A 21,558-nucleotide genomic window follows, 5' to 3' on the forward strand; every position below is an offset into this window, starting at 1 on the left:
TCCTGCCAGCTATTTGGGAAGTTCTCCAAGTGGCTGCCCCCATAGTGGGTAAGGATAGAGACCCTGCAAGCTGGCCCTGTTAGACTGCTTTCCCTCCTTAGCTCCTGGGCATGTTTTGTTTAATCTACAAGTCTCCTTTCAAATTTATTTTTTTGTATCAGGATGTATGTCCCTCACCTTCTTACAATTACTTGTGTTTTTACTCGTTCTTCTCTGAGTCTCTCAGATGTGACTCCTCCTCTACTCAGCCATGTGTCCATGTTGGATGTCCTCTGGTTATTTAGGTTTTAATTTTTCCCAGTAATATTTTATAGTTTTAAGTACATAGATCTTTCATTTTTTATCACATTTATTTTGAAGTGTTGCTTATTTTTAATGCTATTGAGACAATTTGCTTCTAATATGTAGAAAACTGATTTCTGCACATTTTATATTGCTCTTATATATTATAACCTTACTAAGTTTGCTTATTAGTTCTAGTAATTTATTGCAGATTTCTTTGGATAGTTTTTTTTAGACAGTCAAGCATATCACATTCTCTTGAACAGTTTTACTCCTACCTTTAAAATCTATATGCCTTTAATTTTTTTCTGCCTTATTTCAATTGTCATAAACTTCCAATAAAATATGGAATAAAGGTAGTAAGAGCAGTCACTCTTTTTTGTCCTGATCTGTGAGGAAAACTCTCTCTTTTACTATTAAATGTGATGTTAGCTGTAGGTTTTTTCATAGGTATCAGGTTGAAGTTCTCTTCTGTTTTTAATTTGCTGGGAAAACAATAAAGAATGGATGTTGAATTTTGTCAAATGTGTTTTCTTACCTGACCACTAATATTGCTTGTCTTAGTCTGTTTGGGCTGTTGTAATAAAATATGATCACTTATAAACAAGAGAAATTTATTTCTTGCAGGAAGGCCAGAGGTGAGGTAGGTTCTGTCTTGGGTGGGGGATCCACTCTGTTCACAGATGGTATCCTGATGGAAGACAGAAGCAAATTCTCTGGGTCCTCTTTAGTAAGGACACTAATCACAATTCCAAGGAGTTTGTCTTCATGATCTAATTAACTCCTAAAGGTACTGTCCTCTAATATCACATTGGTGTTAGATTTCAACATATGAATTTTGAGGACCTAAACATTCAAATTATAGCATCACTTGTACCCCTAAATGGTGACTGCCACATTCTATGGCATGCATAGGATCCTGTGAATTTTAAGGCTGTCTTAGATTTAAATTGAGTTTGCTCCTATCCACTAGCCTCCCCTGCCACCCTTTGCTAGGGGTTGTGGTTGTTTAATTTGCTCATAGCTTACCTCTGAAGTTTCAGGGTAACCAGCAGCTAATCTGATATACTTTATAACATAGATTGCTTTTCCTGTTCAATAGAGTCAGGAACACTTTACTTAGTACCCAAATACTCTTAGGGGTTTAAGAAAAGGACTCTTCACGTGTCCAGCTGTGAATGCCGCCCTCCACATATGGCCCTGCAGCTGTTTGAGCACTGTGGTCTTCCGGTCCGGAGACATCTGCCAATGCGCATTGTCTGCTACAGCCTGGATCATCTGCCGAAGGTCATCCGCCCCATCCCCAGACACCGCAGGGATGGGAACAGCCCCATCCAGGTGGGCATCTTCTTCAGCCTGCTTCCTCAGAAGGCTGACATCCGGCCGACACTCCTCCTCCTCCCAGTGTGTCTGCAGACACTCTAGCACATTATCTTTGATGTAAGGAAATAAAATGTCCTTCACGAAAGTAATCGGGGTTGTGGTACCTTCGATATATCCAACAGGATCACAGTGACCTCGGTGGGCACCGAGAGCCCGACCATCTCCTCACACCGGGCACTCGACGCTGCCCTCCCGGAGCCACACGGCCACCCCGGGGCAGCCAATGTGAGAGAGATTGCCAATAATAATTCATTGCCTCTGTGTAATTGAGTTACAAGATTATATCAGGTGCATTTTATATTTGTCTCCCTGTGTATAAATGAAAAAGTTACCTATTTCTGTTCCAAAAGAGCAAAATTGGGAAAGAAAAATTAACTAGAGTATTGATCAATCAAGTATTTGTTAGGTAAGAAGAGATTTGCTAATCATATGGCTCACACAGCAAGCACTTGGTCTCTCAATGAAAAAGTGCACTGATTCAACAACTAAAAGTGAAGTGTAGTGCTTAATGTTTAACAGAATAGTCCTAATCCTGCCGGTTATCATCATAGATTTTACAGTTGCCTTTTTAACTATGTCCTAGCACAGTTTGAGAATATATGTCAATTGCTATTTACTGGTTTTTTAAAATTTACTGAAATGAGCCCATAACATCAAAAAGAGCTGTAGTACATAATATTTTCCTCTGAAATGGATGTGAGAAATGTAAATTTTATAACAGCATTAGTTATCTTGGTTCATTTCTAATATTTCATGTCAGTTTCATGCTGTGATTAATAAAAGCATTTCCTTCTCAAAAAAAGGACTCTTTAGACATAAAATAACATGTATAATTAGAGCTTTCAATAATAATAATTTAATAATTAGAGCTTTTAATAACAATGGAAACTTTTGTCTATGAGCATTGGAAGCGATCATTAGAAAGGTAGAACAATGAGTTCAAAGTACGAGGAGATTGCAAATGCAGGTATGTGTTTAGTCACTCTTTGCTCTTGATTACATGAGCACAGTGGAGGCCCACTGTCACCTTCACAACTTATTGGTAACAAAAGGGTGTAAATCTCTAAAACACTGTAACACAAAGAACAAAAACACGGTATACACAGCTATATAAAATTTTATACTCAATAAAGCATTTCCCTGTAGTTGTGTGTGCATGATGAATTCTTCAATTTTTTTTGACCCTCAATAAAATAGGCAGATTATCCTTTTATTTCTTTAAGGTACCCAATGGAAATTATGCTGAATATGTATTTATACTACAGGTAGCATTAAAATTCCTACTGCACACATAAAGCATGTCAAAACATACTAGGCTGATAACTGCTTCTTCTACATATTTGTATTTCACATGCATTTCCAGATATATCTGGATAATGATGCTGAGGTTCAAGTGACAATTTGAGGCAGAATAAACTATCTGTGACACCATCTGGCAACTTTTCAGACCTTAGACGGAAAATGTATACCAAAGGAAAACTGGTCTGAGGCTCTCTTCCTCTTCCTCCTCCTTCTCCTCCTTTCTTTCTTCTTCCCCTCCTCCTCCTCCTTTTCCCCCACCATTCTCTTTATCTCTGACCCTTTCTCTCAGAGAGTTTTCTAAAGAATCTTTTAAATACAAAATTTGGCTATCATTTGTTTTTGATATTTATACATTTATAGGGGAATAGGAGAGAAGGGAAGATTGATAATAAAGGAAAAGATGGTAGACTAAACTCAGGCTTGCAAATGCAATTTTTGTTGACCAAAAGTCTGTTGGCTAAATTACTTCTGAAAACCATTTGTATAACGATTTCCTATTGGTACCTTTATTTTCTTTGTGCAAATTTTACAAAGTTTAGTTACCTAAACACACTTCTGCCAAAAGACAAGAAAGACCATTAATCTCACATGCTAACAAGAAAGCTAAATCAGGAATTGAAATTTCCTTCTTCAAGGCAACAATCTGGCAAATATCCCAACCAGTCCGCTAAACTCTCTCCTTCAATTTCAACAGGATGACCAAGGATATGTGTTGAATATTAAAGCCTCAAATTTTTGATTTGATATACTATCTTCAGGACATTGGATTTTGTGCACAGTATTAAGTAATAAGAGTAATGCTTCAGTTTCAGAATTTCTCTCAAGAAATACATAGAAATTTTAATAACATTGTTCTCATCTTTGATTACTGAAAGAAGTAGAAATGAAACAAGTGTTTTAATAATGCTTTTAGTCAGCTCAACCTATTTGCTAATATGAGAATTTGCTGACGAATAATATGTTGGAACTTACAAGGCATACAGACTCACTGTCAGGTCAATATTCACTAAAAAAAGTGCAATAAATGTCAAAGTTTAACTTTTCAGTAATATTTTGTATGCCCACGCCAGCTTTTAATCTAAACTATTGGGGAAGCCAGCTCTCATTCTGTGTTTCTGCATGCTTTTGACGAGTTAACATGTTAATCAGGAAAAGGGCTCTGCTGTCCAACTATTAGATAAGTTATTTGGAAAAGAAAAAATATTTGTCTATGAATTTGTGGATGAAGTGTTTCCAAGAAGAAATTATAAATGGGTCCTATTTTAGTGCTCTTCTATTATGAATGACAGGTTTAACATTCTTAGAACCTTAAGAATATAATGACTACATCTTTAAAAGCCTCTAGGGATTATTGTACATTAGCAAATCAGACTCAGTAAATTATTTATCTATAAATTAATCTTTCTAAACAGATTTCCACCCCTTTCAATTTGAAAGCTAAACTTCTGAGTCTCCACTTCAGCAACTTCATATCTGAAGGGCCTACATCTGTACAAACATTTCTAATGAAAACACTAAGACAACCCCCAGAGAAGCAAATAAAATGAGATTTAAGTATATAGCGACCTTTTTACAGTTACATTCCTAACAATAGTGGATTCTAATTTGATGCCAAACTGAGGTTATGTAATAAAATCAGTGAGCAATCTAGCTCTTTTGGTTTTAGTGAAAAATTTGGGTTTTTAGGCAATTCTATTTTCCCATTTACAAAAAACTAAATGAGCTACATCTCAGTAAGCCATGGAAGCGAGGGCCCTATGGTTAGGAAGACACGACTGTACTCTAGAATAGGCAGCAGAAAAGCACACAGTGTAAAGTTTAGGCTCCAAAAGCAAGGGTATAATGGCTAAAATGCAAATGTCAAAGGTGGATTTAAATTTTCAGGTCACAATTAAAAATTATTCAACCAGGGCCAGGGATTTAGCTCAATGGTGTCACTGCCTGCCTCACAAGCAGAAGGTACTGAGCTTGATCTCCAGTATCAAAAAAAAAAAATTATTCAACCAGACTTTATTCAACACTCCAAGTCACTTTTTTTTTTTTTTTTTGGTACTAGGAATCAAATTCAGTGCCTCACACTTGCCAGACAGGAACTGTACTACTGAGCTACATCCCTGGCCCAAAATTCACTTTTATCCATTAACAAAATCACCAACCAAAAGTAGGACTACCTACCACCAACAAAAAGTTACTAAGCCTAATTTTGAGAAATACCCATCTGTTGTAAAAAAATTCTTTTCCAGCTTATGTTCATGGTATGGACTATGGCTGCTAAAAAAAAAAGCGTCTCATGTTTTATTGTCAGTATGCTTTTTAAAAAAGTTAATGAGTTAAATTTTATATATTATTAAGGCATTAAAATTTGAAGTTTCAAAGATCCTGAAATTTACCTTTAGAAAAGAATAGAAATTAACTTTCACTAATTTCAGACTTTGTTAACAAGAGTGCTACAAACATGTAAGGAAGCATCTTTGCCACCATCTTTAGGTTGCTTTGAAAGGTGACTCTAGTGTAGAAAACATCCCTTCGGTAGTGAGACTACTAGGTAGGCAGAGTTGAAGCAAAGACTGATACAAACTTTTTTCAATTATAGTAAAACATATACAATATAACATTTACCATCGTAACCTTTTTTTTCTTTTTTTTTTTTTTGGTACCAGGGATTGAACTCCAGACCTTGTGCTTGCGAGGCAGGTGGAGGAACCACTGAGCTAAATCCCTGGCCCCTATTGTAACCATTTTTAAGTGTATAATTCAGTGGCCTTAAGTATGTTCAGCATTCTATGACCATTTCTACTGTCACCAAATCAGCTGGAGAATTTGTTCAATTCAGACAGAAATGACAAACTGGCAAAGTTGCAGTCCCCTGGATGTTTGGGGCTCCAGATTCTGAATGCTGGTAGCTCTGAATCCTTGGTGTTACAGTTGAGCTTTGAGTGCCAGTGCTGCTTAGCAATTCATGTTACATCTTAGTATCACAGCTCCTGCCATCACCAAGCCACTCCTATCAGCTGCTGAGCAGTTGGGGCTTATATCCCCCTTGGTGGTTTTCTAGAGCTTTTCCCACCTCTTCCATTTCCTCTCAGGAGGCTTTTCCCCTGGTCTCTGCAGGCTTCTTCCTGCAGAAGACTTCTCCATAGGACTCTGCCACCCTTGCTCTTCACTGCCCTCTGGAGCTCTTCAGGGCTAATAGTCCTTAATGTTCCAGCTTTCTTATACTATAGAAACACACTCAACTCACTCTTCCCAAGCTAAGAATCACAAGTAGGAAACAGACCACAGAGCAAGGCTTTCATTGGGATCTGTGCTGCAGCAGAGGGTGATAGTACACCAAGGGATCTCTCCTGGACTGACCTGAGGGGTGTGAGGGAAGTGTTTTACATATATACATATATATATATATATATATATGGAACAGCCTGTAAATAGTCTCCTGAATTTCACGGACCTGTTTTGACCTTTGAAGTAGTAGGAGCAGGGACATCTGGGATAGGTCTGTGTAACAAGCCGGCTGCAGCCAAGGCAAATGTCTCCCACAGTAGCTGTGGGTGTCTAGGATAGCTTCCGCTATCATCTTGACAAATGGGTGGAACTATGGGGGAAGTGGCTGCTTGACTCACCTTTTCCACAAAAATGCAGCACAAGTTGTGACTACTGCTGCTGCTTTCAAGGAGATTCCAGGAAGGGCCCAGTGTTGATCATGGCCCATTGAGGTTGGGGATTTGGGGGACAATGGCGCAGGGAGGGTGTGGCAGCTGCCTGTGGAGTTGTGCCTGTCAGGGCAGCAAGGGTGAGTGGTGACTTGTGGCCGCTTCTGACAGGAAGATGCTGTAGCAAATCAAGGCAAGATCATCCTGGGGCAGTTAGGGGTAGAAGTGTGACGCTATCTGTGAAATCATACCCCGCAGCTGTCAGAGGGAAAAAGGAAAAGTTGGGCTTCATTTTTCTGTCTCATATGCAAAATCCAGGACATTTTGATTATCCCAAATAGAAGCTGTACCCATTAAAAAGTAACTCTTCTCCCTGCTCCCTGGTAACCTGTTCTGTTTTCTGTCTCTGTGAATTTAAAGTTGATTTTTCTATAAAGTAAAAACAATCAGACAGAACTACTCAATAGGGTGTGGCCAGTCATGTCATAAATTCATAAACCTGTCAGTGAGAACAGGGAAGCCTATTTTCCCAGCATCCCAGTAATCAAAATATTTTATGTCTGTTTCGTTAGGCAGACCATGCACAATATTTACTTCTTGATATTTTTAGCAAATAGCCTCTGTATCTGAGTTTTTAATCTGTGGATTCTGCTTCTGTGGATTCAACCAACTGGGTCAAAATATTTAAAAATATTATACCACTCTCACCTGAATATGTATGCAATGTTTGATCATTATTTTCTAAATGATAGTGTGAAAATTACTTGCATAACACCAACACTGTGTTAGATATATGTAATCCAGAAACGATTTAGATTCTATGTGAAGATGTGCACAGGTCAAATGCAAATACTACAGCATTTTATACAAGGGGCTTGGACATCCACAGAGCATGGCATCCACAGGGGTCCTGGAACCAATCACTGTAGAGGGAGAGCTGAGGGACAACTACACTGTCTGAGAGGACATTTACTGTCTGAGTGCCTATACACAGAGGGTAGGCACTATCTTACTTCTGGCACATCACAGCACATAAGGTAGACTTGGGCTCTGCCCTTGTTGGACTTATGTTCTGGTTGACTATGTGCCATTATCCCTATACTCTACATGGAAAAATGTGCCATTTTGACAAGGTAACAATGGCATGTTTGTTTGGGAATCAGATCAAAAGTGTCATTTTTGACCAGTTCTTTTGCAGGTGATGGATAAAAGAACAATTGAGTCTATTCTTAACTGATGCTAAATATTATATCCTTATGTTGACCTTCTGGATCTTTCTTTCAATTCAATATCTCATAAAATAGTATATAATATAGAAACCAGTCATAGAAAAACTGTATCTTAGGTTAATACTTAAAATTTTCTATATCAAATGAAATGTCTAAAACAGGTGAATCCATTAAGTCAGAAAGCAAATTAGCAGCTATGAAGAGTAGGGGAAAAAGGAAGTGACTGCTAACACGTACCAGGGTTTCCTTTTGGAGTGCTGAAAATGTTTTAAATAGTAGTAATGGATGCACAACCTTGTAAATCTACAAAAAACATGGAATTGTATACTTTAAAATGTGATTTTTGAAGGGTATCTGAATTATATCAATGTAAAAACTCATATTAGGTAGTCAGTAACCCTAGACACAATGATGGTGAGACCACATTTTAAGCTTCCATATACAACTAGCATGGGACCTTCCTGTAGACGCTAAGGCCAGGTCAAGCTGTTCTGAAGCTGCTGGGGACAAGCAATGTGTTCTAGAGCAGTCTGTGAACTCAGGTTCAGCTGACAAGTATCTAGGCAGAGCAGCAACAGAGGAAAGACTATCTGTTCAGACCGGACTGTCTCCCTCAGTTTGTGCAGAGCCCTGGTGTACCCTTAAACCACACCCAAACCTTCCCACCTGCTCCAGCACAGTAACTCACAACCAGATAGAAATCACTGGGGCATTCCTGTAAAGGAACTCTCCAACTTTATGCAGACATGGTTTCAGATATACTTGTAGACATGACACTGCTTCTATGTAATACACGTGAACCTTAGAAATGGAAACTCTAGACTTTCTTCATGGAATGTAATCATAGACATTTTAAGGGTAAATTACGTTTCACCTAAAAATATACAAGGAAAGGTTTCCTCTTCCATGTGGTAATCAAGAAACTTATCTGTCTACCCACTCACTTAGCTACTGTGGTCATACTCACTAAGGCCCAAGCATTAACCATTTAGTAAATATGTAAAGTGCCACTTACAGAGTGGCTACAGCTGAAGGACTATGAAAGACTGTTAAAATTGGAGAAAAAATAAAAAATACAGTGACTTGAAACAAAAATAACAGACTACTAAAGAACTCAAAGATACACACAATTATTTTATTTGTTAAATTGCATTAGCCAAAAGACTGATTTACAGAAGGCAAAATAAACCACACATACACTTTTGAGAAGTTCTTATTTCTTTAAATCTAAGGCCCCCTCTAGTGTTTGAAAAGTTACAGGCATCACACAATGCAAATGAAGGTTGTCAGAATGGAGACCTTCCAAATCAGAAAGAATACTTTTGTTCCATTTGTGTGGCATAAAAATGGATGAGAAAATAACCATAATTAATAAATATTTCAAATTCCTGCTATGATTAACTGATTCATTACTCCTTCAGTAACTACTTTCTCTGTTATTTACTGCTGTTTTTTTTTAAAGAGGATTAATACTTTGTTAATAAAGGAAAAAATATATAATGTAAATAGGGACTTTAATTTCCCAAACAAGATATACTTTGTTGAAAAATAACAGAACATTAATTTAATGTTACTAAGTAACTTATTCTGCTTTATTAATAATTAGTATATACTTCCTAAAGTATATACTTACATTTGGGAATGAGATTTTTAAACTGTATCTATTTTAAGACCCAAGCTTGTGAATTTGGTAATAATCTTTTTCAGTACTACATAAAGGGTGTGTGTGTGTGTGTGTGTGTAGACAAATGTGCTGAGGACAAATGTTGGCTTTGAGGAATATGATGTAAAGGAATGCTTCAAGTTTATACAGACACGGTACTGCATAAACCCAAGGACTTATTAATCTCATGTACTTCTGAAAAAGGCTGATTAAAATTAGAGTAAAAAATAGTTGTTTCATTCTTTTTTTCCCAGCTAAATCTTTTTTGTCAGTTTCCATATAGTATTGCAGAGGGCTTAGCAGCTAGTTTTTCTATCACCGGAAAATAAAAAGAAATCGCTAATTTTAACAAAAGACAATTCAGTGTTAAGCAGGAGGCTAATGGAAAAAAACAGCATTAAGTAAATAAATCATGCTTTTAGAAATCAAGAATATATTGAAAAATTGAAAATTCAATAGTTCTTAAAACAAGTTTAATATATGCTAACTTTAAACAAATGATTAATTTGTCACCCAATATGTCATATGGCTTCTCTGTATTGATACTACTTTGTTTTTCAAACGTGTCACTTGAAAATTATTAAAAATTAAGGGGAAAAAAAGTCATCTAACATGAGTTACATAAATGAGCTACATGTATAATTGGTTTCAACTTTTATAATATTTACACTCAAAAGGAACAAGACACAATATTATTAAAGTGCGACATATACTCTTTTGGCTCAACATGAAAAACTGTATAACTGGAAATTACTGTTGTCATTTCTCCCAGACCAAACTTAGTGAAAAGCTGTTTCGAAAGTTAGCCATCAGATTACAAACTGAAACACTGAAATTTTAAAAGGAGTATATAAAATGTAATTATGAATAAAACCAGCACTGGAGAGGTAGCATAAAGTAAATAAAATCAAATAAATACTATACAGGGAAATACAAAATTCTGCTTATAAAAAATTGAAAATAGCATTTAAAATACCCATTTTTCTTCATTTTTGAGTTTTACAATAAAATTAAAAATTTAAACCTGAAGTCTCTGTAAAGATTTTCCAAATATTATTAATTACTGGCATTGTTTTTAGCCAAAACCTCCCTGATCTGTCGGTTGAGTTCACTTATTATTTGATCTTCATGATTATATACACCCGTTCTCATCAAAGTATCCCTTTCCTCTATCAGGCGAGTCAAATAATCATCCAACCCTTCTTCCAATGCAGAGCCACGCAGGCCATCCATTTTCCCACTGGCAATTTCTCTGGAATCCTGGTACTGTTTCTGTTCCTGTTGCCTTAACCTGGTAAGTCAAGAACAAATGCTACTCTAGCAGACAACAAATACTGTTTTGTTTTTTCCTAACAGCACTATTTTAAAACAAAATGATTCAATGTTAAAGTAAGTTTTAATAATATTTTCCAAAGAACACAAAAACTAATGGCTTGGCTAGTCAAGTGTCAAAATATGGGCCGGGGATTTAGCTCAGTGGTTCTGCCACCTGCTTTGCAAGTGCCAGGACCGGAGCTTGATCCCCGGTACGAAAAAAAAAAAAAAAATCAAAATATTTAAAAAGGCAATTTAAAAAATAATAATTGTTCTCATTATAAAATACACCAAAACTACAGAAATTTTGGGTCTGTATAAGGAAAATAAAAATCACCTGCAATTTTATCATACAGGGATAACCAAAATGAGTGTAATTTTTCTGTATTTCTTTTTAATTAAAAATGTATACATGTACTTTACATCTTTTTCTAAAAAATTATTGATATTATATAAGCAATGCATATATGTACTATTTTTTCCACTTATTTTTATTCTCCTACATATTATCATTCTTGTAAATGGCTTCACGTTGTATCATCATTTAATCATCTTTTATTATATCCTTTAAGTTGTAATTACACCTTTGCTGCTTCAGCATAAAGTTTTTCTCTAAATTCATTCAACAGTTATTTATGCCAAACTATCTGGAGACACTACAATGAATCAAAAGGAAACATCCACTGTTGTGGAACTTACACCTCCAGTTATTTGTTGAGTAAAACTGAGTCTAAGTGCATGGTTCAGTGGGCATATACACATTAAAGTTAGTATGTATCTTCAAGTTATGTTACTGATGACCTCATTTGCAGAGACTTTAAAAAATAAGGTGCTACTCTGGGATTTGGGTAGTTCCAACAGATTACCGTTGATCATACTGCCTTGAAAATGGAGGGGGTGGTAATAACAGTGTTGCTATCACCTAGTGAGTCCCCTGACTTTGGAATGTGGAATGTATTTTAATTTAGAAAGTACAATTAAGATTAACTTTATATTTATCTAATAACTGGCTACAGAAAGCTTTAATTTGCAACTATTCCTAAATTCTGTCTTGATAAGATAAAGCAGTTGAGTCTAAACCTCTGCTTTGAGATGATCTTCAGAGTGAGCCAAGGAGAAGCAAGCCCACTTCTGAATTTGCACAAGGGGCCTGGGAGAGGCGGGGAGAAGCAGTGAGGAACGTCCAACTCCCACTGCCCCGGAGGCCTGGGCTCAGAGAACATAGGCCAATTGGCGTAACTCTGAAACACGAAACTCAAATTTCTCCTACAAGAAAAGGAAACTCAAGAATACACTCCAAGAAGGGAACCAATCTCTGTTCTCAGAAAAAAAAGCCTCAACAGTGAGGGACACTGTATTCTGAGATACAGGAGTTATGTCCCAAATTTTCCCACTGAATTTGAGCAAGCATGAAGATGTGTTAAGGGTAGACTTGACTTCTTTATTCTTTTTTTTTGTGGTGGAGCTAGCCACCAAAGTAATGGCCTGGCACATACTAGATAAGTGCTCTACTACTGAGATACAATCTCCAGCCTACATGTAGATCTCTGAGGAGCTCTTTCTTCTACCCTAATTCTTACAGTCACTAGAAAGAAGAGGCCCTATAAGCAATGCCTTAATATATTAGAAACTTTAACCACTTTCTTTTCTGTATCATCTGTTCATTCATGAAGGACAAATGCAATTTTCGCAAAATTGACAGACTATCCTTACCACATATTTAATAAAATGCAAATCATCAGTCATGATCAGAACAGGAATCTGGAACCTAGAGCTAAACAAATCCTTAGCATCATCAAAGGAAATTCTAATATTCATGACAAATAGGGCCATGGATTTAGCTCAGTGGCGCTGGCACCTGCCTCTCAAGTACAAGGTCCTGAGTTCGATCCCCAGAACCAAAAAAAAAAAAATCATGACAAATGTTATACCTGGATTCCATTCACACACTTCCTGCCACTAGGAATCTTTTGCTTTGTAAAACTGCTGTTAGAAAGTTTCTTCTCATATTAAAGTCACTCTCCCTCTTTATAATTTTTTTCCTGCCTGAGGGAAGCCCACTTAATTTTTAAAAAAAATATGGTAGCCCTCCAGATATTTGCAAATAGCTATCTACTCCTTTCCCCAGGCGTTCTCTTCTCCAAGTTCAATATCCCTCACTCTCCTAACCAATTGGATGACATGATATATAGCCTCTTACTGTCCTGGTGACATTGTATTAGAATACCTCTATGGAGCTGATATCACTTAAAGAATGTTACACATTGGTAAGAATACTTCAGAGATGATTTTTGCAGTACTGAATATTGAATACTATTTCTCTTACTATCCTTAACTGTATTGATTCTTTGGGAGTCAACACACATTATTACTAGTGACCACTTAAATCCTAGGTTTCTTAATATAAACTGTTTTATTATGTCTTACCTATCACTTATGTGATTTTCCTTATACAGAGAACTGATTTTTGTCCACATTTATATATTTATATTGTTAGTTTCAGTTCTCTGAATCCTAACTTCCAAAGGCATTGATGAGATCTACAAATTTGATAGTCTGATAGTTTTAAGCCACTGAAACACAACACTTTTTGGTTTTGATGCTATATATGACAGCAAAAATATGGAAGGCAAGAATCATTTTATGTTTATTAATGTATAACATCATCCAAGTCTACAAACTATAGACATTGAATAAATATTTGTTGGAAAATCTATACCAAAGACCACTACACTCACTTTTTCTTTTTGCCATGAATGTAGTTATTTCAAGTTTAGTTGGCTCTTCTGTTTCTATACATAGCATTAATATTTTAAAATTTATTTTTGTGTGTATATTTCAGATTAATACTGATTAAATGGAATTTTAATTAAAGGATAAAATATTACAAATTTAGTTATATTAACACCTAAGACAACAGTTCATATTTATTACACTTTTACTATGTGTCAGTTGTTTTAAGTGACTTATATGCCTGTCTTACTTTTTATTAGTCTTTAAAGCAATTCTTTGAGGAAGATATCTCCATTAGAGATGAGGAAATTAAAGAGAAAGATGTAAATACCTTTTTTCAAGGTCATGCAGCTAATACATCATAGACCCAGTGTTTAATCTGATTCTACAGACTGTACTTTTAACTATTATGTTACACTGGGTTTCTCTATAGTGTCATTTTCAACTTAATCACACCTTCAACTGTACTTTATGTTAGGAATCACTAAGCAGCATACACACACACACACACAGACACACACAGGTACAAACACAAAAAGTACGGTAGTCCTCCTTATCCAGTTTCAGCTATCCATGGTCAATTGCAGTCCAAAAATATTAAATAAAAATTACAGGAACAAGTAACTTTTAAGTTTTGTACTGCATGCTATTAGAGTAGCACTAGCCTGTCTAGTCCATTCTGCCTAGGACATGAATCATTAGCTTGTCCAGCTGTAATGGGTACCTACCTTTAGTCCCTTAGTATCCTTCTGCTGTCAGACAATTGTCATGGTACTTCAGTGCTTATGTTCAAGTAACCCTTACATAGAGAGCTAATTCTTACACAATTCACTTTATCTTTTCATGTAGGCATTGTGTCATCTCACATTATCACAAGGGTGAGTACAGTACAATATTTTGCAAGAGAAACAACATTCACATAACTTCTATTAAGTATACTATTGTAACTCTATTTTATTATTAATCTCTTACTATGCCTAATTAATACATTAAACTTTATCATAGATATAACAGTACATGTGGGGGTCATTACTACGTGCTGTTTCAGGCATCTGTGGGAAGGTCTTGGAATATATTCCCCATGGATAAAGTGTGTATGTGGGGTACTATATAGTCTTTTGGGGGGAATTTTTCTTTGTTTTACTTTTATCAAGGGATTGGTACATCATTGTTAGCACATAGCACACTGTCTTAAGTTGGTTTAGACTGCCAAAAAATTACCATAGACTAGGCAGCTTAAAAACAAATTTACTTTCTCACACTTTTATAGTTTAGAAGTCCAAGACCAAGGTGCCAGCACAGTCATTTTCTACAGAGCTACCTTCTAGCTCCACTTCACCCAGTAGGGAGAAAGAGATACCAAGCATGCTTTCTGGCTTTCTGGTCTTTCTTCTTATAAGACCATTAATCTCTTCTTGAGGGCTCCACCTCTGTGGCCTCATCTCCAAATGCCATCATATCAGAGGTTACAGCTTCAACATTAATTTGGAGGGGACACAGTTCAGTTCATATACACATATATGTGATGAAAATATCCCATGATATCTCTATAGATGAAAATTGTTTTTCAACCCAAAGACATCTGACTCTACTTATTTAGATGTTCTTCCATTTTATTTATAAGCATATTTTTGTTTTCAGCACACAGATCTTATATATATTTTATTAATTTATAAATAAGGTTTTTTTTGAGCAGCTGTAAATAGTACTGTGTTTTTCACTTTGGTTTCTGTGTTCACTGTTCATATGTAGGGATATAACCAATTTTATATGTTTTTAAAAGTACCAATAGCTGTTAATTTATAATATGAAGACAATCTGTCTACATACAAAAATGTAATTTTTCATAATAAAAACAAAATTTTATACATAAGAAAAATGCCATCACTATATTAAATTGATTCAGAACTGAAACTGTATTTAGAAGATATATGAATAAAGTCAATTCTAAGTGCCATGCTTCCAGGGCACAATGTGTATACTACTTTTGTTCTCTTCTATTTAAAAAATGTTTATTTAATGGTTACAATGTTATAAGCTTGGAAGATATTATAGATTATTGAATTTTACCATGACCCTTGCCTTCCAAAAGTTTGCTCTCATCTATGGCACTGAAACCAAAAGAAGTGCTGTGTGCTGAGGACTATTTTGGTGGCTCAAGACAGCATTTGTGATTATAAATTTTGTAGATCATATCAAATGAACCTAATGTCTTAATACACTTTACATATGACCCACTTTACCCTTGACAGATCTAAAGTCGTACCTTCCCTGAAGCAAACGACCCAATTAAAAGGCTGTCCTATTGCAGCTTTTGGTTTTGTAGGAAAAAAGGAATTAATTAAAAATCTTTTAATTATTATACCTGTTCAATTCATTTCTTATATCCAACAATTCTTGTTGCTCAGTTTTTACTGTATCTTTTTCCTCAGCAGCTAGGTAACGCAGTCTCATCTGTTCCAATTCCTCTTGCTGCTTTTTAAGACGAGCCATTTGACTTTCTTGTTCTCTCTTGAAAGAAAGAAGCCAGACACCTCATATCAGGAATATATATTTCATATAACTTTGACTTATGATTATAATCCTATTGGACAATATCCATGATCCAGCCATGCAATGCCAACTCTATAAATCACATCTACTCTAGAAAAGTCCAAGTTTTCCTAAATACTTTCTTTCTCTTTTGCTATCACAATCACTCATGGTCCAATTAATGACTGAGGTCAGCTGAGTATCATAGGATAACAAAATTGAAGGAAAGAAAATGACTGCTGTCAACCCAATGAATTGCCATAGGAACAATGGTAAGAGCAACAAATAAGAAATGGTTAATTTTACAAAGATGGTAGCTATAAAAATTTAATACCTGCCCCTGATTATTAATTTCAATCCATCTCAGTTAATATGGCTTTCATTCTTTTCTCCAGGCTCGTCCAAAAATCTATGCACATATCCCTTTTCTTTTATTTTGCTCTTTATTTATATTTTGGGTATCTCATATAAGAGAAGCCCTGTGATATTTGAGCTTGTGAATCTGATTTATTTCACTCAACATTATGTACTCACAGTGCATCCATTTTCCCAAAAATGACTCAAATTTATCCTTCTTTATGGCAGAGGGGTAATTCACTGTGCATAAATACCAAATTTCTTTATCCAGTCATCTGTTCATGAATATAAGGACCACTTCCAAGATTTATCTATTATGAATTATGATGCTGTAAACATGGGTATGCACGTATTACTGTAATATGACATCTTTAACTCTTTTGGGAAGATACCTCGGAAAGGAATAACTGGGTCCAATGGACAGAAATTCCACTTTTGGATATACACACTTCAGAAATTCTTACATGTGCAAGAAATATTTTGCATTGTTTTATTATAAGAAAATCTGTAAAAAACATATCCACCAGACTGTATAAACTGTGGTATATTCAGATGATTCCATATACACAATAAACAATGTTGCTTAATTAATATTTTTAATGTCTTATAAATGCAAATTAATAATAAATATGAAATTCAGGACAGTGGTTACCTCTGGAAAGGAAGAAGATACAGTTGACGAAGTCATACAAAGGGCTTCTAAAGCATTCATAATACTGTTTTTTAAAGAAGGTCATTGAGGAATACATAAGAATCTTGTCTTTAGAATGTCTTTCACTTAGGAAGTAATTATTTTAAAAGGAAAAATATCTGGACAAAAATATATCAAATTATTATTGCCGACTGAGGAGATAAAAGTATTGGTGGTTTTTATTTTCTATGTTATATGGTATTACAAACTTTGCATTTTTTTTTAGATAAGGGAGAAAAAAATAACTTTATTTTAGGTTGCTTTGTAGAACGAACTTCAGCAAAACCCGAAACACTTTTCTTCTAAAACATACCAGAAAACCCTTTAGATACCTTAAAGTTGTAATTAAGTATGCAGTATTACCAATAATCACACATACACACCACACACACAAAAGAGAGGTCAGTGAAAGGAACCCAGTCCACTGCCAGGTGCTCTGGGTTACAAGCTCCTCAATCAAGTAAGTATAATCTTTATTTTGCCTTGGCGGCCTATAAATCCAGAGAGAAGATGTAAACATACATACACTAGACTAAACAGAGGCTAAAAAGTGGCCACTACTTACCCTCCCACTCACACATACCATGTAAGCCTGTGGGAAAAAACTTACAACTAAACTAAGGAACTCAAGTAAAGTTTTCTGAAAATAACCCAGAGCTGACAAGCCAGGAGGAGGGCCTGGATGGTTTCAAGACATAGTTTTTAACCAAGACTTGGACCTCCAACTGTTTTCTTAAACAAAGATTTACATCCCATCCTTGGCTAAATTACTTCTAAATTAATCAAATTAATTACTCTGAGTGGATAAGCAGGAGGCTGGACAAGATAGTGCTGATGTCAGCTGATGAAGCCTGTGCTGTTTTAACCAAATACATCAGCTTCGTTTTAAACAGATCTACTGTGCACAAATATGGTAAAGGACCCACGTCCTACCCACAATCTCAGTTCTGTTTTCTGTCTTGGGAACAAACATACCTAGTTTTATATCTGACATAAAAATGTTAAATTTTCTACAACAAATTCATATTTTAGAACAATGATTCAGTTACTTAAAATGGTAGCCTTTATCTGCTTACATAAATATATTCTAAATGTTTTTAGGTAAATATGTAAGAATGCTATTTTGGCCATAAGGACTAAAGCAGACAATCTTAACTCAGGTATCTGTAGACCAATTTAATTATTTTGGTTTTAAAATATTTCTGTAGCACCTTTTCACAAAGAGGAGAAAAAAGGAAACTAAATTGGCCCATAAATGTCTAAGAAGTAGATCTTTTAACTATGGCCCAAGATACCAAACTTAGAATGTAAGGGTATCATTTCCTTGTTTTCTAAACCAGGACTCCTTTTATGTTATCCTTATTTATATTTTACAGTTGTTGCTGTCCCAGTCACAAGAAAAAAGCTTTACAAAGCTTATAATTTTTATGGTTGTGAATCAGAAGGAAAGTTTTTTTCCCAAATAATTAGAAGGTTATGATATTTTAATTCACAAATTGACTATACTAGGTCACCTTTGAGTAATGGAAATCTGTTTAAACATTCTTTTGGCAATGGGCATCAAGCATTAGGTCTTATTTCCAAGCTTTACCAGCTGGGTTTTGTCATTAACATTTATTAACAATCTAAGATATGGCTTTCACCATCTAATCCGTACTACATGAATGTTTTGTATGGGCCTCCAGAGGATTTTGATGTGATAAATTACTGGCAGAGATTATAGCCCCGTGGCTATTCACCAGAGGCAATATAAAATTAACATGGTCCTAATCCAATTTAAACAAGAAGTTGTGCAAACAATCCTCTGAACAAAACCAGATAGACAATTCCAATCTCATATTCAAACACAATGTGTTTTTAATAAAAAGTTTTAAAAGAAAGTTTTTTAAAGTAATTGTCACATATAAGAAACGTCAATTTGATCTAGTTTTAATTTTAATCTTCCAAAAACAGTGGCAAAGCAAAATTCACTATAGCAATCCCAAGAATCTATTACTTTTCTTTTTAATTTGTTGCATCTCAATGAGGTCTGCAGAGCATCAGTGATTCCTAGTGATTTCAACATTTGTTTAGAGTGTTTCTAAAGCAGAAAGTTTGTGGGATAAGGAATAAAATTGGTCGACAATGAGAAGCAATGAACAACAGTGCCCTCAAAGGCTGAAACTCTTACTTTCATTTTTTTTATGGAGTGTAAGTTTTGGAGAACCACTACTTTAACAGTTTTATTTCTGAACTTTTGTGACATCCTCTCTTACTAGGAACAAATAACTAAAATTAATTTGTCAATGGCTTGTGGGCTAGAGGGTAAAAAATACATAGGAGGAAAAAAATGATTAACTGGAAAGATCCCATAGGTAGAAAAAAGGTATGAGGATACATGTGCTAGGAAGTCCCTGGGGGAGAGCCTTCCATACTGAATCTCCTGTTTAAATAGACCACCTCAGTGTCCCAGGGTAACACCACAAAGAGAGATGAATTTAAGTCATCCTTCTTGTGAAGGAGGTGAACTTCACATAGTTTCACAATAGTGAAGAAACTAAAAAAGAATACAATCTACAATATACACATATGAAAACATGACATACCATTTAAAGTAAAAAGGAATGTTAATTATAATGAAACTATGTTTCAATAATTATTAATGATTACTTATTTCTCCCCCCAAAATACTTTATTCAACAGCTAACACCATTCCATCTTTTCAACTAATTTTGTTAATGCCTCATGACTAATCACCATTGTATTAGTTTCTTTTTCACTACTCAGCTTCAGTAGCAAACTTTATCTTTCACACTTTCTCCATCCACTTTCTATTTTAAAACTTAAAAGGATTTGCAATCTAACATTTTTATTTGAAATATTTTATCTTTGAGATACTCTCTTTCAGCTTTGGGTGGTAAATGAACTTGAAGCTCATGGGAAATAACTGCTATATCTGTATTATCTACCACCGTGCAAGGTTCACAGTAGGTTCTCCATAAGCATTTGTTGAATGAGTAAATGAACACAAATGAACTACCTATTGATGTTCTTCCGACTCAATGCATTCACATTCCTTTATACTCAGATTTCAGAAGTTCACCTATTGACACTTGCATATCTGCACATTTAGTCCTTGTTTTATTCTTCTGTACTGTTTCTATAAAACATGTTAAAACTACCATTTAAACAGCTACTCAGTGACAAAGTCTCTAATATTTGTTCTATTCATCAATACTTAAAGGCTACCATCTAACATGGTCCTCATGGACTAAAAGCAACAGTACTATATAACAGTTTATCATCTCCTTTTAACAACAGCTATTACGTTACCAAACACTGTAATAAATACTTTATAGACTACTTATTTAACTTTAGAACAACTTGTGAAGAAAAAGTTCTCATCAAACAAATAAGAAGACTAAAAGGAGAAATTCAATTACCAAATACATAGTGATAGAGATAGAGCCAAGATTCAACCCAGCTGTCTTGACTCTAGGGCCATGTTTTTAACTACTGCCTATGCTGCTTCTGATAAAGTTTGTATCCTGTTACTTTAACAGCTTGTTCTCATCACATTATTTCCTTGCTCCCAATTCCATAAGGACTATTCTGATTATACTAAATATCTTGCCATCAGGACTTTGTATTAAGCCCTTTCCCCCTTAAAGTCATTTCTATTCTCATTATCAGAGCTGGCCTAACACTCAATACCATTTTCCTTGCTAAGATATGCCAACAGCTCATGACTACTTTCACTGAATACTCTTGTCAGAAACCCGTCTTCCATCCCTCATTTCTTTCCACGGGAAATTCTTTCATTCCATGACTTCTATGCACTAAAACCATAATATTATGAAAGGGGAAGAGATTGGACTCAGTCAAATGACTTCAGTTCTAGTTCAATCACTTAGTACCTGTATGATGCAATTTAACTCCAAGTCAGCTTCTTCATTTATAAAAGAGGAATAATATTACTTGTATATCAGGACATTAGTTAGGATTAAATGAAAACATCTGAAGGGCTTATTTAGCACAGGGCATCAAGCCCTCATCATTATCAGCATAATTATAATGATCTTCACTCTTTTTCTCTAGTTACTATTTTCTTCACTAGCTTTCCTTCCTCCTCAAACATAAGAATTTCACGTTCTATCTGGTACAGCTTCAAATACTGTATTATCTCTGCAAAGGACTCTGTGTCTCCTTCGGCTCAATCATACTCCCAACAACAGATTCATACTTCTTACAGTGTGTGGAATTTCTTGGTAAAAATCAAGATGTTCACAACTGCAAACCTTATCTCCTTCCCACACTCCAATTAGCTTCTCTGTATTAACTGTTTTTCCAAAATGGAAACTCTCTGCAGACACTATGGTTGAGCCTTTGGCATCATCTTTGACAAGAATCCAAGCTAAGAAAGAAGGCCCATGCCTCACTTAA

General features: G+C 35.3%; 1 protein-coding gene across 3 annotated transcripts in view; it reads right to left on the reverse strand.

Annotated features, from left to right (window-relative positions):
- Window positions 1-8,960: 8,960 nt before the first annotated feature.
- Cep120 (centrosomal protein 120) overlaps window positions 8,961-21,558 on the reverse strand; it is a 67,302-nt gene continuing 54,704 nt past the window's right edge. For all 3 annotated transcript variants that reach the window (XM_004854478.4, XM_087180519.1, XM_087180520.1), the window contains 2 exons: window positions 15,922-16,067; window positions 8,961-10,800 (listed from right to left, as the gene is read on the reverse strand). In XM_004854478.4, coding sequence (XP_004854535.1) covers window positions 10,566-10,800; window positions 15,922-16,067 — 381 coding nt within the window. In that variant the 3' untranslated portion in view covers window positions 8,961-10,565. The remainder of the gene's footprint in view (window positions 10,801-15,921; window positions 16,068-21,558) is intronic.

The sequence above is a fragment of the Heterocephalus glaber genome, unplaced genomic scaffold, assembly GCF_053883595.1.
Source record: "Heterocephalus glaber isolate CG9 unplaced genomic scaffold, H.glaber_assembly_v1.0 deba00001463, whole genome shotgun sequence".
In the NCBI taxonomy this organism is placed as follows: domain Eukaryota; kingdom Metazoa; phylum Chordata; class Mammalia; order Rodentia; family Bathyergidae; genus Heterocephalus; species Heterocephalus glaber.